This window comes from Eurosta solidaginis, chromosome 1, assembly GCF_040869045.1.
Source record: "Eurosta solidaginis isolate ZX-2024a chromosome 1, ASM4086904v1, whole genome shotgun sequence".
Classification (NCBI taxonomy): Eukaryota; Metazoa; Arthropoda; class Insecta; order Diptera; family Tephritidae; genus Eurosta; species Eurosta solidaginis.
In genome coordinates, this window is record NC_090319.1 from 248,120,283 (window position 1) to 248,137,911 (window position 17,629).

Genomic DNA, 17,629 nt, shown 5'->3' on the forward strand with positions numbered 1-17,629 from the left:
TCAGATTGCTGTCGTAATTGGTGAACTTAAAAATGTACGACTAGTAATTGAGTCAGAATTATTATTGTTCTAAATCTAACCATTCCAGCAATAATTCTGCAACCCTTAGCAGAAGTATTGATTGGTTTCAAATCTAATTGCAACAGCAATCGTGCCACGACATACTTTATTATATATGTACATGAAATTGTAACTTAAATTAATACAGTTCATATAAAGAAAAGTAAGTATTTTAATAGTAAATAAACTCGCTTAATTGGTTTTCGTTTTCCAATTGAAATCTTTTCCAAGCGAACAGAAAATAATTTTAAGCTTTAGAAAAAACTCCAATTATTTGAATCAATTTAAATCTACAACTTAAAGCTAATTAGAAATTCAGATTAGATTTACTCTTTTTTTTCTGCAAATATATAGATGGGTTAAAGTGGTTTTCGTATGTTATTCAACAACTCACCCTATACCATCATCACAGCCTTCTCATCGATTTTGAATATGTGTACTGTTTCAGTATTCAGACCCAGTTCGTTTGGTGCAGTATTTTCGATTTGATGAATATGTATACTATCCGTTAGGCAGACAATTGGGTGCGTTCGATTCATTCATATACTGTGGGTATTTGAGCCGTAGATGCAATGGCAGATATTTTGATTCTTTTTGAAGTGTAACATTTGTAAACAGTTGGGTTTCTCTGCTGTCACCATCACCACTAGAGTTATTGAAGAAACGCTCCACCAAGATAATATGTTGCGATTTACGCGCATAGATTTCTTCCACCTTGTCACAGTTATTGATGGAGAAAATGCGAAATCCATATTTACCATCCAATGAGGAAATTGAACTGTAGAGGAAGAAATATTTTATAAAATTTAATAAAATCAAAAAATGATAGTTGTGCTAAAATGGGGTAAAGTATTGTAAGTTAAAGTATAGCGAAGTCTCAGCGGCTTTGTCCTGGTGAAAATTGAGTTTGAATAGGTTTTATTCTTCATTCTTAGAAACATGTACGAAGGTACCTGGTAAGATATTAAAAATACTCAACACTTTTTTGCAATAACTTAAAAAACATATCAATAGCTACCTTTACCACCAGGAGTCACTATTGCTTCTACGCCTATGCTATTGTTTCCTACAACGATGAGCTTTGTAATAAAATAAACAGCTATCTCCCCAATCTCTCCAGTTTTGTCGCCTCGCGAAACCTGATATTGTCACCAACCAAATCATCGGTGACCTTATTTAAAACATGGCCGCGCCAAATGTCCACCATATGACATTACCCTACCGACTGTCTTAAACCCTAAAATCTTGGGTGTGACTTTCGATCAGGATCTACATTTTGGAGAGCATGCACTAGCAATTGTAACGAAAATCCAGAGCCGTTACAAATATTTAATATAATTCGATAAATCGGCAGTACTTGGGGTAAATATAAATAGAAGTTTGCATGGAACGCGTCTCCGATATGGTCGCCAAGCCTAAAGGTTACTCACTGGAAGAAAATACAGGCCTACCAAAATGCTGCCCCCAAAACCGCTACGGGCTGCCTTCTTATGTCCGTGTCTCCGTAAGCATTATGAGGAAATACGGCACCTGAGAACTCAGCCGTATGAAGCAAAAAAACACAAGCAGGTCCTCAGTGAACTCCACAAACAGGCGTCGGACCTTTATGCTAGGAATTGCCCGGTGAATCCAGTACTTAAAGAACAGTACCCAAAACTTGCGGAAGAGGACCGCATACTCCCCAGGGTAAAGCGAGTCACTCTAGCTGAACTTCGTTCTGGATACTGTAACAGGTTAAACTCTTACCTATCCAGAATCAACCCCGACATACAAAATGTATGCCCAACCTGCAATGTGTCCCCACATGACACCAGCCATTTCTTTAATTGTAATGTGGAACCAACGCCTCTAACACCCCTTTCATTATGCTCCACCCCTGTTGAAACAGCAAGTTTCCTTTGACTCCCGTTAGAGGATATTGATACAAATTTGTGATCGGTCGCACCTATTAGGTGGGGCGAAGCACTGCTACAACAACAACAACCATCTCGGGAACGATTATTATCATCACTTTAAACCTTCTAAGCCATCCCGCCCCACCCCCTATTTCCACGAGGAACTTGGGGCGCCATTACACATTACACTGAACGAGTCCGCCGCACAATCATTATAGCATCATGTAACGAAGCTCAGTTTCTTCCAAAAATTGTTCGGCACCGCCTCGTAAAATCAATGTATATGTTCTAGCATTAACGCAACCTTTAAATAATTATAAACTATAAAAGTGAAATTAATGTCAAACCCACTATCAAACCTTGGAAAATGTTGAAACGTTCACCACCAACCTGACGCTCTTCAAAGTAATCACATTGACCCAAAACACTTGAATTAATATCATTAGCTGTAGTCATAACAGCACCACCACAAGCTTTCATTCTACGTTTCCAATCTTCTTCTAGTACATGAACAGCACAGAACATATCACGATCTGCAAAATACTGTGTAGCAACATCACCAATTGGTAGTTTAGACAACACAACATTGGCACCTTACTTACCTAGTTTATTGTACAGGAGACGCCATTCAGCATCAACAATTTTCTGATACTCTTGGACATTGGAGGACATTGCTGTTGCAGAGCATTTTTCCAATAAACCACTTTGTTGTTTCTTTGATTCGCGCTTCGACATGTACAGCCATGTCATATTTTATCATGTATAATTGTAATGTTTACGTATAGCCTTAATGATGATACGTGCATGCACGCCTTCCTCAACATATGGCTTAGTTTGTTTTACGATTTCACATGCTTAAAATACTGCCATCGCCAACCTGATAAGAGAAACATTTTTATTCTACACATTCTAATATAACAAAAAACTTACCTCAGCATTTTGAGATTTGGCGATGTCTACTAGAGTTTTACGGCTGGATTCACAATATCCAATAGTTTCATAATGGTTGCCCCATCATTTGAAATTGTGGCCTTACCACTGGAATCAACAATATGCTTGTCCATACTACGTGAACCCGATGTAGTGCGTACAGCGTCCACAATTGAATGCGAGGCATTGATGTTGGATATGAGTTGAGGCTTACCTTGAGAGCTATCGGTACCCAAACATTTTTTACACAAATACTCTTGTACCCAATACAAGTTCAGGACGTTCATATTTATCGACACGCTGTCCGGTGTGGCCCAAATGTTGGAAATATGCAGTTGGCACTGTTGAGAAAAAATATGGATCAATGAACACAAGTAAAAGTGAAAGATTTTTTTTTTACCATCTCTTGTTTTACACATTAGACATTGGAAACGACGACCAGCATCTACAAGTTGCATATGAGCCATGCAACGATTACATCTAATTGCACCCAATTCACCAAAATTTACAATGGGTGGCTCATATTCACCCTCAACCGTGCGTGCCATTGGTGAGACGGTAATTGTAATGGCCAAAGCTGTTGTTTTTAATAAATCAGCTGTTGCAGGTATGCAATACAAAGACGACCTGCAAAGAAGAAAGATCAATGTAATTGCCAAACAAAACATTAATTTCGATTATCGATACCTAACGTAACGTGGCGAGGAGTTACCCTGATCTTCTATCACATATTTTGTGGTCACCAATGGTGGTAATAAACCCTGTTCATTAGTAATAAAAGCACCACCAGCGCTATTTTGAATTTCAATGATAACGATTATCGGATTTGGTATCTGATCGGGATCTAAACGGCGTTGGGCTTGATCATACTGTTGTGGCTGTTGATATTTACCAGTAACAGGTGCAGGTGGTTGCTAAAGAAAAAAACACAAAAATAATCATCAGCAAATTTGTACATTATTAGTTGTATTAGCATACATTATAACCAGGACGTCCGGACGTGTCCGGGTATTGGGGGTTGACCCGGCTTGGGTGGTTGACTGAGCATTGGCGTCTGTCCAGGTTGTGTTGGTGGCATCATTTGACCTATGTAACCACGTGGTGCACCTGGTTGTTGTAGAGGATAACCTGGATGTTTAGGTTGTGGTGGATAGCCCGGATTTTGTGGAATTGGCAGATAGCCAGCCTGGGGAGGTTGTTGCTGCTGCTATCGTGGCATTGCATAGCCCGGTTGCTGTTGTGGTATATACCTTGGTATAACTGGATGTGGTGTCATTTCCCCACCTGGTCCAGTTGATGCGGGCGGCATACCTGGAGGACCATGTTTCTCATGGCCACCAAATGGCTGGTGCATATGGTGTTGAGGTGGCATTTGACCGGATGGTGACTGCATTAGACCAGACTGTAGTGGCATTGGACACGATTGCGGTGGCGTTTGCTATTCACCTGTGTGCTGGTATAGAGCTGCAACACCGCCTGCACTTGATGTTGGTGGTGTAGCTGAAACTGGTGGTTGACCAGTCTAGAAAAATAACAAAATTTATTAAACACAAAGTATGAGGCAAGCCAGGTATAATTGCCCTATTTATAGTCATCTGATTGGGACCACCAGGTACAGCTTTCCCTGGCGGTGTCGTTGCTAGAGGCGATGGCGAATCCATGGAAGTTGGCGCATTGGCTTGAGGCGGCGGCTTAGCTGTTTCACCATATTGAGCAGCTATAAAGTTATTGTTCGGTTGTTATTGTTTTAATTTAATTTAATTTAATGCTGCAAAATTAGCACAGGCCTGCAGCTCAATTCGCGGAAAAAGGACATATTTCACAATACCTATGAATATAGTAGGTGCGAGAGAGCACGATACATTGTGGCAAAGCTAAATTTGTCAACATGCTATTTCATTTGGAGAATTTTTCATTCCAAATCATCACCCCTGTCAAAAATTCGTGTGGTTGTGTGCGTTTTTGGTGACACGATTTTTGCAGGGATGAATTTCAATACGCATTATACTCAGATATACCCTGCAAAAACGCTCCAAGTCATCTGACTAGTCTTTTTACCGTCATTGTGCAGTCACGCCCCTTGGTAAATTTTAGTCACGTTTGTTCAGGCGTCGGTAACTTTTTTACACTTTTTTCCCATTTCGTACCTATTTATGTGATTGTGCATTCCGCTCCCACTTATATGATGTGAGCATAGCACTGTTCTGCTCACACACGTCACAATGCGCGTCAAATGGCGGTAAAATTTTCGGTCATTTCACTCTACATTTTCGAGTCATTTGACAATCAATTTTACTACGGTTTTACCATTTATATAACCGCCATATAACTTGAATTTTACCTCCCGATTTACTTTACCTGGAGCAGCCACATTAATAAAATATCAACCAAAAAAATTGAATTTTCAATATTTAGTTTTAATTATAATAATCAAACATAACATAATATAAACATTTATTTAAAACATATCTTTAGATTAGTAATTTTTTTCCAAATAAAGAATATTATATATGAGGCACCTAGATGCAAAACAGACATTAAAAATTTTAAAATATTTAAATTGCGACAATATTGCATCGACTAGCAGCATTCTAAAAACCGGTATTGCAAATTCATAACAATTTTCATTCATAACAAATTTAAAATTTTTTTGTGCTTTTCTAAGTTTTACATATCATGGATTCATCTGGTTTTGCACCTTGGAGCCATATATATATGAAATTGCAACTTAAATTAATACATTTAATATAAAAAAGAAGTAAGTACTTTAATAATAACATAAAAAAATATATTAATTGCTTTGAGCTATATTGCTGCAGCAGCTAACTATATATTTGGACAATTCAAAAGTGTGTTATATTCAAGTAAAATTTGAGTTGTTTCCGTGGTTTCGAATGAAAAATTTGATTTATTTAACAATTTGGGAAAATTTTAAACAACGTGACATCAGGACGGACAAGGCGACAGTTGTTTCGATTATACCTTGTAAATCTCTTCAAAGCCTTTTCTCCCGGGAGTGGGAGTCGAACCCGCACTCCTACGATAGTTGAAATGGTTACAAACGCATTCAGCTACGACATGCCTTAGGTGTTGTAAAGTTTTTCCCAATTGCCTTCTTTTGCATATTTTAATCTATTACACATTGCATACTTCGTATGCAATTATGTGTCAAAGCTATGCTTGTTGGTACGGCGGTTTTCAAAGAAACTTTGGTATTGTTGCTGTTTTTGTTCTATTTATGGAACTACAACGAATTTACCAATTTTTTCTGTTTGTATGATTTAATCGGGGATTGCCCCGAATTGCTTTTTTAAATGTACTGAACTAACCAATTTTGTCTGTTTGTATGATTTAATCGGGGATTGCCCGTATTGCTTTTTTAAATGTATGAAAACATTTATTTGAAGCAATTTTTAATTTTATAATTTATTTAATAATTTGGGAAAAATTTGAACAACGTGACATCAGGACGGACAAGGCGACAGCTGTTTCGATTATACCTTGTAAATCTCTTCAAAGCCTTTACTCCCGGGAGTGGGAGTCGAACCCACACTCCTACGATAGTTGAAATGGTTACAAACGCATTCAGCTACGTCATGCCTTAGTTGTTGTAAAGTTTTTCCCAATTGCCTTCTTTTGCATATTTTAATCTTTTACACATTGCATACTTCGTATGCAATTATGTGTCAAAGCTATGCTTGTTGGTACGGCGGTTTTCAAAGAAACTTTGGCATTGTTGCTGGTTTTGTTCTATTTATAGAACTACTACGAATTTACCAATTTTGTCTGTTTGTATGATTTAATCGGGGATTGCACCGAATTGCTTTTTTAAATGTATTGAATTAACCAATTTTGTCTGTTTGTATGATTTAAGCGGGGATTGCCTGTATTGCTTTTTTAAATGTATGAAAACATTTATTTGAAGCAATTTTTAATTTTATAATTTATTTAATAATTTGGGAAAAATTTGAACAACGTGACATCAGGACGGACAAGGCGACAGCTGTTTCGATTATACCTTGTAAATCTCTTCAAAGCCTTTTCTCCCGGGAGTGGGAGTCGAACCCACACTCCTACGATAGTTGAAATGGTTACAAACGCTTTCAGCTACGTCATGCCTTAGTTGTTGTGAAGTTTTTCCCAATTGCCTTCTTTTGCATATTTTAATCTTTTACACATTGCATACTTCATATGCAATTATCTATTTATCTATTTTATAGAACTACACCGAATTTACCAATTTTGTCTGTTTGTATGATTTAATCGGGGATTGCCCCGAATTGCTTTTTTAAATGTACTGAATTAACCAATTTTGTCTGTTTGTATGATTTAATCGGGGATTGCCTGTATTGCTTTTTTAAATGTATGAAAACATTTATTTGAAGCAATTTTTAATTTTATAATTTATTTAATAATTTGGGAAAAATTTGAACAACGTGACATCAGGACGGACAAGGCGACAGCTGTTTCGATTATACCTTGTAAATCTCTTCAAAGCCTTTTCTCCCGGGAGTGGGAGTCGAACCCACACTCCTACGATAGTTGAAATGGTTACAAACGCTTTCAGCTACGTCATGCCTTAGTTGTTGTGAAGTTTTTCCCAATTGCCTTCTTTTGCATATTTTAATCTTTTACACATTGCATACTTCGTATGCAATTATCTATTTATCTATTTTATAGAACTACACCGAATTTACCAATTTTGTCTGTTTGTATGATTTAATCGGGGATTGCACCGAATTGCTTTTTTAAATGTATTGAATTAACCAATTTTGTCTGTTTGTATGATTTAAGCGGGGATTGCCTGTATTGCTTTTTTAAATGTATGAAAACATTTATTTGAAGCAATTTTTAATTTTATAATTTATTTAATAATTTGGGAAAAATTTGAACAACGTGACATCAGGACGGACAAGGCGACAGCTGTTTCGATTATACCTTGTAAATCTCTTCAAAGCCTTTTCTCCCGGGAGTGGGAGTCGAACCCACACTCCTACGATAGTTGAAATGGTTACAAACGCATTCAGCTACGTCATGCCTTAGTTGTTGTAAAGTTTTTCCCAATTGCCTTCTTTTGCATATTTTAATCTTTTACACATTGCATACTTCGTATGCAATTATCTATTTATCTATTTTATAGAACTACACCGAATTTACCAATTTTGTCTGTTTGTATGATTTAATCGGGGATTGCCCCGAATTGCTTTTTTAAATGTATGAAAACATTTATTTGAAGCAATTTTTAATTTTATAATTTATTTAATAATTTGGGAAGAATTTAAACAACGCGACATCAGGACGGACAAGGCAACGGCTGTTTCGATTATACCTTGTAAATCTCTTCAAAGCCTTTTATCCCGGGAGTGGGAGTCGAACCCGCACTCCTACGATAGTTGAAATGGTTACAAACGCATTCAGCTACGTCATGCCTTAGTTGTTGTAAAGTTTTTCCCAATTGCCTTCTTTTGCATATTTTAATCTTTTACACATTGCATACTTCGTATGCAATTATGTGTAAAAGCTATGCTGTTGGTACGGCGGTTTTCGAAGAAACTTTGGTATTGTTGCTGTTTTTGTTCTATTTATAGAACTACAACGAATTAACCAATTTTGTCTGTATGATTTAATCGGGGATTGCCCCGAATTGCTTTTTTAAATGTATGAAAACATTTATTTGAAGCAATTTTTAATTTTATAATTTATTTAATAATTTGGGAAAAATTTAATCATTATAGCATCATGTAACGAAGCTCAGTTTCTTCCAAAAATTGTTCGGCACCGCCACGTAAAATCAATGTACATGTTCTAGCATTAACGCAACCTTTAAATAATTATAAACTATGAAAATAAAATCAATGTCAAACCTACCTACTATCAAACCTTGGAAAATGTTGAAACGTTCACCACCAACTTGACGTTCTTCAACGTAATCACATTGACCCAAAACACTTGAATTAATATCATTAGCTGTAGTCATAACAGCACCACCACAAGCTTTCATTGTACGTTTTAAATCTTCTTCTGGTACACGAACAGCACAGAACATCACAATCTGTAAAATAGTGTGTAACAACATCACCAATTAGTAGTTTAGATAACACAACATTGACGCCTTACTTAGCTAGTTCATTGTACAGAATACGCCATTCAGCATCAACAATTTTCTGATACTCTAGAACATTATCAACACGTACTTTTCAGAATTATGTTGTTGTTGTTGTTGTAGCGATAAGGTTGCTCTCCGAAGGCTTTGTGGAATGTTGTCGATGTGATGGTCGTTTGCCGGATACAGATTCGGTACGCTCCGGTACCACAGCACCATTAAGGTGCTAGCCCGACCATCTCGGGAACGATTTATGTGGCCACATTAAACCTTCAGGCCATTCCCCCCTCTCCACCCCCAAGTTCCATGAGGAGCTTGGGGTCGCCAGAGCCTCGTCTGGTAGTGAAACAGGATTCGCCGCGGATAGGTGAGGTTGACAATTGGGTTTGGAGAAGCTATATATTGCGCTGGCAACCTGAAGGGTTGCGCTACACAGCCCCTTGAATCTTATTTTAGTCGTCTCTTACGTTATTTAATAATGCGATTTTACATCTTTTGTATGACGTTGGGTCCATCAAAGGAAAGTACAGCGTCCACAACAATTTTAGAAAATAAATCTTTTTGTTGATGAATAAGTTTGGAGGACAATGCTGTGGCAGCGTGCTTTCCAATAAAACACGTTGTTGTTCCTTTGATTGGCGCTTCGACATGTACAGCCATGCCATATTTTGATCATGCATAATTATAATGCTTTACGTATAGCTTTAATGATGATACGTGCATGCACGCCTTCCTCAACATATGGTTTAACTTGTTTTAAGATTTCACCTGCTTAAAGTAGTACTGAAGTGGTGCCATCGCCGACCTGATAAGAGAAACATTTATATTCTACACATTCTAATATAACAAAAAACTTACCTCAGCATCTTGAGATTTGGCGATGTCGATTAGAGTTTTACGGCTGTATGCACAATATCCAATAGTTTCATAATGGTTGCACCATCATTTTAAATTGTGGCCTTACCACTGGAATCAACAATATGCTTGTCCCTACTGCGTGGACCCAATGTAGTGCGTACAGCGTCCGCAATTGATTGCGAGGCATTGATGTTGGATATGAGTTGAGGTCATAGTGTACAAGTACAAGTGTGTTGACTTATCTGTCAAGCATTTTGACAGGCACTCGCTGTATTCGGAATGACAGCAAATTCAAACTGGATACCATTACCGAATGCGCCGAATGATTGAAAAATTGAAAAAGTCGAGACGATTGGTAGACAAAAATGTTGTCGTTGAGACCAAAAATGCGACTCTAGACCTGAGGTTTCCATCAGGTGAGCGAGGCTGTTTGTAGTTTTGACGTTTATCGCTTAGTGAACACACTTGTATAGGTACACTATGGTTGAGGTTTACCTTGAGAGCTATCGGTACCCACACATTTTTTACACAAAAACTCATATGTACCCAATACAAGTTCAGGACGTTCATATTTATCGACACGCCGTCCGGTGTGGCCCAAATGTTGCGAACATACAGTTGGCACTGTTGAGAAAAAATATGGATCAATGAAAACAAGTAAAAGTGAAAGATTTTTTTACCATCTGTTGTTACTTTACACATGAGACATTGGTAACGACGACCAGCATCTACAAATTGCATATGAGCCTTGCAACGATTACATCTAATTGGACCCAACTCACCAAAATTTACAATGTGTGGCTCATATTCACCCTCAACCGTTCGTGCCATTGGTTAGGCGGTAAGTGTAATGGCCAAAGCTGTTGTTTTTAATAAATCAGCTGTTGCAGGTATGCAATACAAAGAGGACCTGCAAAGAAGAAAGATGAATGTAATTGCCAAACAAAACATTAATTTCGAATAGCGATACCTAACGTAACGTGGCGAAGAGTTATCCTGATCTTATACCACATATTTTGTGGTCACCAATGGTGGAAATAAACCCTGTTCGGATTTGGCATCTGATCGGGATCTAAACGGCCTTGGGCTTGATTATACTGTTGCGGCTGTTGATATTTACCAGTAACAGGTGCAGGTGGTTGCTAAGGAAAATAACACAAAAATAATCATCAGCAAATTTTAAAATATATTAGTTGTATTAGAATACATTATGGCCAGAACGTCAGGACATGTCCGGGTATTGGGGGTTAATCCGGCATCGGCGCCTGTCCAGGTTGTGTTGGTAGCATCATTTGACCCATGTAACCACGTGGTGCACCTGGTTGTTGTAGAGGATAACCTGGCTGTTGAGGTTGTGGTGGATAGCCCGGATGTTGTGGCATTGGCAGATAGCCAGGCTGGGGAGGTTGTTGCTGCTGGTATCGTGGCATTGCATAACCCAGTTGCTGTTGTTGTATATACCTTGGTATAACTGGATGTGGTGTCATTGCCCCACCTGGTCCAGTTGATGCGGGCGGCATACCTGGAGGACCATGTTTCTCATGGCCACCAAATGGCTGGTGCATATGGTGTTGAGGTGGCATTTGACCGGATTGTGACTGCATTAGACCAGACTGTCGTGGCATTGGACACGATTGCGGTGGCGTTTGCTATTCACCTGTGTGCTGGTATAGAGCTGCAACACCGCCTGCACTTGATGTTGGTGGTTGACCAGTCTAGAAAAATAACAAAATTTATTAAACACAAATTATGAGGCAAGCCACGTATATTTGCCCTATTTATAGTCATCTGATTGGGACCACCAGGTACAGCTTTCCCTGGCGGTGTCGTTGCTAGAGGCGATGGCGAATTCATGGAAGTTGGCGCATTGGCTTGAGGCGGCGGCTTAGCTGTTTCACCATATTGACCAGCTATAAAGTTATTGTTCGGTTGTTATTGTTTTAATTTAATTTAATGCTCCAAAATTAGCACAGGCCTGCAGCTCAATTCGCGGAAAATGGCGGACTCGCTGAAAATTTTTACACACAAAAAGGACATATTTCACAATACCTATGCATATAGTAGGTGCGAGAGAGCACGATACATTGTGGCAAAGCTAAATTTGTCAACATGCTATTTCATTTGGAGAATTTTTCATTCCAAATCGTCACCCCTGTCAAAAATTCGTGTGGCTGTGTGCGTTTTCGGTCACACGATTTTTGCAGGGATAAATTTCAATACGCATTATACTCAGATATACCCTGCAAAAACGCTCCAAGTCATCTGACTAGTCATTTTACCGTCATTGTGCGGTCACGCCCCTTGGTAAATTTTAGTCACGTTTTTTCAGGCGTCGGTAACTTTTTTACACTTTTTCCCCATTTCGTACCTATTTATGTGATTGTGCATTCCGCTCCCACTTATATGATGTGAGCATAGTACTGTTCTGCTCACACACGTCACAATGCGCGTCAAATGGCGGTAAAATTTTCGGTCATTTCACTCTACATTTTCGAGTCATTTAACAATCAATTTTACTGCGGTTTTACCATTTATATAACCTCCATATAACTTGAATTTTACCTCCCGATTTACTTTACCTGGAGCAGCCACATGAATAAAATATCAACCAAAAAAATTGAATTTTCAATATTTATTTTTAATTATAATAACCAAACACAACATTTATTTAAAACATATCTTTAGATTTAGTAATTTTTTTCCAAATAAAGAATATTATATATGAGGCACCTAGACGCAAAACAGACATTAAAAATTTTAAAATAATATTTAAATTGCGACAATATTGTATCGACTAGCAACATTCTAAAAACCCGTATTGAAAATTCATAACAATTTTCATTCATAACAAATTTAAAATTTGTTTGTGCTTTTCTAAGTTTTACATATCATGGATTCATCTGGTTTTGCACCTTGGAGCCTTATATATATATGAAATTGCAACTTAAATTAATACATTTAATATAAAAAGGCTAGAGGGCGGCCCCCACTCCGTTGGAAGGACCAGGTGGAAAACGATTTAAACTCCCTTGGTGTGACCAATTGGCGCCGGTTGGCGGAGCGAAGGAGCGACTGGCGCGCCTTGTTGGACGGCCATAACCGTTTAGACGGTTAAGCGCCAATTAAGTAAGTAAGTAATATAAAAAAGAAGTAAGTACTTTAATAATAACATAAAAAAATATATTAATTGCTTTGAGCTATATTGCTGCAGCAGCTAACTATATATTTGGACAATTCAAAAGTGTGTTATATTCAAGTAAAATTTGAGTTGTTTCCGTGGTTTCGAATGAAAAATTTGATTTATTTAACAATTTGGGAAAATTTTAAACAACGTGACATCAGGACGGACAAGGCGACAGTTGTTTCGATTATACCTTGTAAATCTCTTCAAAGCCTTTTCTCCCGGGAGTGGGAGTCGAACCCGCACTCCTACGATAGTTGAAATGGTTACAAACGCATTCAGCTACGACATGCCTTAGTTGTTGTAAAGTTTTTCCCAATTGCCTTCTTTTGCATATTTTAATCTATTACACATTGCATACTTCGTATGCAATTATGTGTCAAAGCTACGCTTGTTGGTACGGCGGTTTTCAAAGAAACTTTGGTATTGTTGCTGTTTTTGTTCTATTTATGGAACTACAACGAATTTACCAATTTTGTCTGTTTGTATGATTTAATCGGGGATTGCCCCGAATTGCTTTTTTAAATGTACTGAATTAACCAATTTTGTCTGTTTGTATGATTTAATCGGGGATTTCCCGTATTGCTTTTTTAAATGTATGAAAACATTTATTTGAGGCAATTTTTAATTTTATAATTTATTTAATAATTTGGGAAAAATTTGAACAACGTGACATCAGGACGGCCAAGGCGACAGCTGTTTCGATTATACCTTGTAAATCTCTTCAAAGCCTTTTCTCCCGGGAGTGGGAGTCGAACCCGCACTCCTACGATAGTTGAAATGGTTACAAACGCATTCAGCTACGTCATGCCTTAGTTGTTGTAAAGTTTTTCCCAATTGCCTTCTTTTGCATATTTTAATCTTTTACACATTGCATACTTCGTATGCAATTATCTATTTATCTATTTTATAGAACTACAACGAATTTACCAATTTTGTCTGTTTGTATGATTTAATCGGGGATTGCCCCGAATTGCTTTTTTAAATGTATTGAATTAACCAATTTTATCTGTTTGTATGATTTAATCGGGGATTGCCCGTATTGCTTTTTTAAATGTATGAAAACATTTATTTGAAGCAATTTTTAATTTTATAATTTATTTAATAATTTGGGAAGAATTTAAACCACGCGACATCAGGACGGACAAGGCAACAGCTGTTTCGATTATACCTTGTAAATCTCTTCAAAGCCTTTTATCCCGGGAGTGGGAGTCGAACCCGCACTCCTACGATAGTTGAAATGGTAACAAACGCATTCAGCTACGTCATGCCTTAGTTGTTGCAAAGTTTTTCCCAATTGCCTTCTTTTGCATATTTTAATCTTTTACACATTGCATACTTCGTATGCAATTATGTGTCAAAGCTATGCTTGTTGGTACGGCGGTTTTCGAAGAAACTTTGGTATTGTTGCTGTTTTTGTTCTATTTATAGAACTACAAAGAATTAACCAATTTTGTCTGTTTGTATGATTTAATCGGGGATTGCCCGTATTGCTTTTTTAAATGTATGAAAACATTTATTTGAAGCAATTTTTAATTTTATAATTTATTTAATAATTTGGGAAGAATTTAAACAACGCGACATCAGGACGGACAGGCCAACAGCTGTTTCGATTATACCTTGTAAATCTCTTCAAAGCCTTTTATCCCGGGAGTGATCGGTTGAGATCAAATCATCAACAGTCCTTGAGTGCGTGGAGAGGTTAAACAATCTAGGAGTCAACAACACCATCCGTCTGGCATGGGTACCTGGACACAGAGGAGTGGATGGTAACGAGCGAGCCGACGAGCTTGCCAAGTTGGCAGCGGCCGGAAAGCCAATAGGACCCGAGCCTATGGTGCCAATAGGGTCACATACAATAAGGGAGGACTTTATACAAAAGGAGGCGTGCCTCAGAGAACAACACTGGCGCGAGAATCCAGGACTTCGGCAGGCAAAGGCACTAATAGGAGGGTACAACTCGAAGCGATATAAGGCTATGATTAACCTCCCAAAAAGTAGCCTTAGGATTGTAACAGGTATACTCACAGGTCACTGTAGGCTAAAGAGCCACATGCATAAATTGGGCATATCAGCTAGTAGCCTCTGTCGCTTCTGTGATGTCGAAGATGAGTCTGCAGAACACATCCTGAAAGAATGTGAGGCAGTCGCGAGACGAAGACTTAGAATCCTAGGATCATCCAAACTAGGAAATAGTCACATACACTCTCTGAAGCCGGGAACCATTCTGGATTTTCTCAGAGAACTCGGCTTGGATGAAGTGTTGTAAAGAGAATTGAGGGCACAATAGACCAATAGGTCGCAGTGCTTAACCTCACAACATCTATCTATCTATCTATCTATCCCGGGAGTGGGAGTCGAACCCGCACTCCTACGATAGTTGAAATGGTTACAAACGCATTCAGCTACGTCATGCCTTAGTTGTTGTAAAGTTTTTCCCAATTGCCTTCTTTTGCATATTTTAATCTTTTACACATTGCATACTTCGTATGCAATTATGCTATGCTTGTTGGTACGGCGGTTTTCGAATAAACTTTGGTATTGTTGCTGTTTTTGTTCTATTTATAGAACTACAACGAATTAACCAATTTTGTCTGTATGATTTAATCGGGGATTGCCCCGAATTGCTTTTTTAAATGTATGAAAACATTTATTTGAAGCAATTTTTAATTTTATAATTTATTTAATAATTTGGGAAAAATTTAATCATTATCGCATCATGTAACGAAGCTCAGTTTCTTCCAAAAATTGTTCGGCACCGCCACGTAAAATCAATGTACATGTTCTAGCATTAACGCAACCTTTAAATAATTATAAACTATGAAAATAAAATCAATGTCAAACCTACTATCAAACCTTGGAAAATGTTGAAACGTTCACCACCAACTTGACGTTCTTCAACGTAATCACATTGACCCAAAACACTTGAATTAATATCATTAGCTGTAGTCATAACAGCACCACCACAAGCTTTCATTGTACGTTTTAAATCTTCTTCTGGTACACGAACAGCACAGAACATCACAATCTGCAAAATAGTGTGTAACAACGTCACCAATTGGTAGTTTAGATAACACAACATTGACGCCTTACTTAGCTAGTTCATTGTACAGAATACGCCATTCAGCATCAACAATTTTCTGATACTCTTGAACATTATCAACACGTACTTTTCAGAATTATGTTGTTGTTGTTGTAGCGATAAGGTTGCTCCCCGAAGGCTTTGGGGAATGTTATCGATGTGATGGTCGTTTGCCGGATACAGATTCGGTACGCTCCGGTACCACAGCACCATTAAGGTGCTAGGCCGACCATCTCGGGAACGATTTATGTGGTCACATTAAACCTTCAGGCCATTCCCCCCTCTCCACCTCCAAGTTCCATGAGGAGCTTGGGGTCGCCAGAGCCTCGTCTGTTAGTGAAACAGGATTCGCCGCGGATAGGTGAGGTTGACAATTGGGTTTGGAGAAGCTATATATTGCGCTGGCAACCTGAAGGGTTGCGCTACACAGCCCCTTGAATCTTATTTTAGTCGTCCCTTACGTTATTTAATAATGCGATTTTACATCTTTTGTATGACGTTGGGTCCATCAAAGGAAAGTACAGCGTCCACAACAATTTTATAAAATAAATCTTTTTGTTGATTAATAAGTTTGGAGGACATTGCTGTGGCAGCGTGCTTTCCAATAAAACACGTTGTTGTTCCTTTGATTGGCGCTTAGACATGTACAGCCATGTCATATTTTGATCATGCATAATTATAATGCTTTACGTATAGCTTTAATGATGATACGTGCGTGCACGCCTTCCTCAACATATGGTTTAACTTGTTTTAAGATTTCACCTGCTTAAAGTACTACTGAAGTGGTGCCATCGGCGACCTGATAAGAGAAACATTTATATTCTACACATTCTAATATAACAAAAAACTTACCTCAGCATCTTGAGATTTGGCGATGTCGATTAGAGTTTTCCGGCTGGATGCACAATATCCAATAGTTTCATAATGGTTGCACCATCATTTGAAATTGTGGCCCTACCACTGGAATCAACAATATGCTTGTCCCTACTGCGTGGACCCAATGTAGTGCGTAGAGCGTCCACAATTGATTGCGAGGCTTTGATGTTGGATATGAGTTGAGGTTTACCTTGAGAGCTATCGGCGCTTCCCAAGGCAGTCGGTTCTATGTACCGGAGCGACTCGGGATTTTTCCCGACCAAGGACTGTCATTTCAGTGTGACCCCATTTAATTTGTTTCGTCCCTCCCACAAATTGTCATCCTCCCAGCAGCTCCTTGCAGCAGGACTGCTACATATTCTCTTACTCCGGGAAGGTATCGAACCCAATCCGGGTCCGTCTCCTGACCCCGGTCCTGAGAAATGGTTTTGCTGCATTTGCCAGAAAAGAATCTTTTTAGGACGATCATACTCTGTTCAGTGTGTCTCGTGCAAGGGATGGTTGCATGGGACAGGTTGTTCTGGGCTTGATCCCACGGCGCTACGGCGCCAACAACTCAAACAGCTGATACCACTCATAACTACTACCTTCGTAGTAGAGCTGGTAGCAATGCTGAGCATCAGCCCCTGCCCCGTCTTCTTCTC

General features: G+C 38.5%; 2 protein-coding genes across 11 annotated transcripts; both read right to left on the minus strand.

Moving 5' to 3' along the window:
• Positions 1–454: 454 nt before the first annotated feature.
• On the minus strand, positions 455–11,758 carry LOC137237074 (T-complex protein 1 subunit eta-like). Of its 9 annotated transcripts, none has more exons than XR_010948791.1 (14): positions 11,054–11,379; positions 10,817–10,988; positions 10,527–10,756; positions 9,847–10,470; positions 9,003–9,793; positions 8,754–8,937; positions 3,864–4,407; positions 3,573–3,799; positions 3,286–3,512; positions 2,886–3,226; positions 2,558–2,832; positions 2,315–2,488; positions 2,006–2,259; positions 455–838 (listed from the first exon to the last, which is right to left on the minus strand). XR_010948791.1 is itself a non-coding variant. In XM_067760281.1 (14 exons), exons 12-14 carry the CDS (start codon positions 2,703–2,705, stop codon positions 2,168–2,170), a joined length of 414 nt encoding a protein of 137 aa, XP_067616382.1. In that variant the 5' UTR covers positions 2,706–2,832; positions 2,886–3,226; positions 3,286–3,512; positions 3,573–3,799; positions 3,864–4,407; positions 8,754–8,937; positions 9,003–9,793; positions 9,847–10,470; positions 10,527–10,574; positions 10,629–10,756; positions 10,817–10,988; positions 11,054–11,379; the 3' UTR covers positions 455–2,167. The 9 variants fall into 9 exon arrangements, 3 of the variants coding, with proteins under 3 accessions (XP_067616382.1, XP_067616383.1, XP_067616381.1); XR_010948790.1 differs by having other exon boundaries at positions 1,807–2,259; XM_067760281.1 differs by having other exon boundaries at positions 455–2,259; positions 10,527–10,574; positions 10,629–10,756.
• A 2,700-nt stretch (positions 11,759–14,458) lies between these two features.
• Positions 14,459–17,612, minus strand: LOC137237075 (T-complex protein 1 subunit eta-like). 2 transcript variants are annotated; one of them, XM_067760284.1, is made up of 4 exons: positions 16,962–17,612; positions 16,121–16,908; positions 15,884–16,055; positions 14,459–15,828 (listed from the first exon to the last, which is right to left on the minus strand). In XM_067760284.1, the coding sequence occupies exons 3-4, from the start codon at positions 16,047–16,049 to the stop codon at positions 15,737–15,739; spliced, it is 258 nt and encodes an 85-aa protein (XP_067616385.1). In that variant the 5' UTR covers positions 16,050–16,055; positions 16,121–16,908; positions 16,962–17,612; the 3' UTR covers positions 14,459–15,736. The 2 variants fall into 2 exon arrangements, with proteins under 2 accessions (XP_067616385.1, XP_067616384.1); XM_067760283.1 differs by having other exon boundaries at positions 15,884–16,908.
• Between the last annotated feature and the right edge of the window lie 17 nt (positions 17,613–17,629).

What these genes read in the sequence shown, in the direction of transcription:
- LOC137237074 (XM_067760281.1), bottom strand. Translation starts at nt 2,705, where the DNA reads ATGACATGGCTGTACATGTCGAAGCGCGAATCAAAGAAACAACAAAGT. An exon ending in TCTCCTGTACAATAAACTAG is followed by an intron (nt 2,489 to 2,557) that starts GTAAGTAAGGTG and finishes AGTATTTTGCAG; the next exon opens with ATCGTGATATGTTCTGTGCT. An exon ending in ACGTTTCAACATTTTCCAAG is followed by an intron (nt 2,260 to 2,314) that starts GTTTGATAGTGG and finishes AATTATTTAAAG; the next exon opens with GTTGCGTTAATGCTAGAACA.
- LOC137237075 (XM_067760283.1), bottom strand. Translation starts at nt 16,109, where the DNA reads ATGTTGTGTTATCTAAACTACCAATTGGTGACGTTGTTACACACTATT. An exon ending in ACGTTTCAACATTTTCCAAG is followed by an intron (nt 15,829 to 15,883) that starts GTTTGATAGTAG and finishes AATTATTTAAAG; the next exon opens with GTTGCGTTAATGCTAGAACA.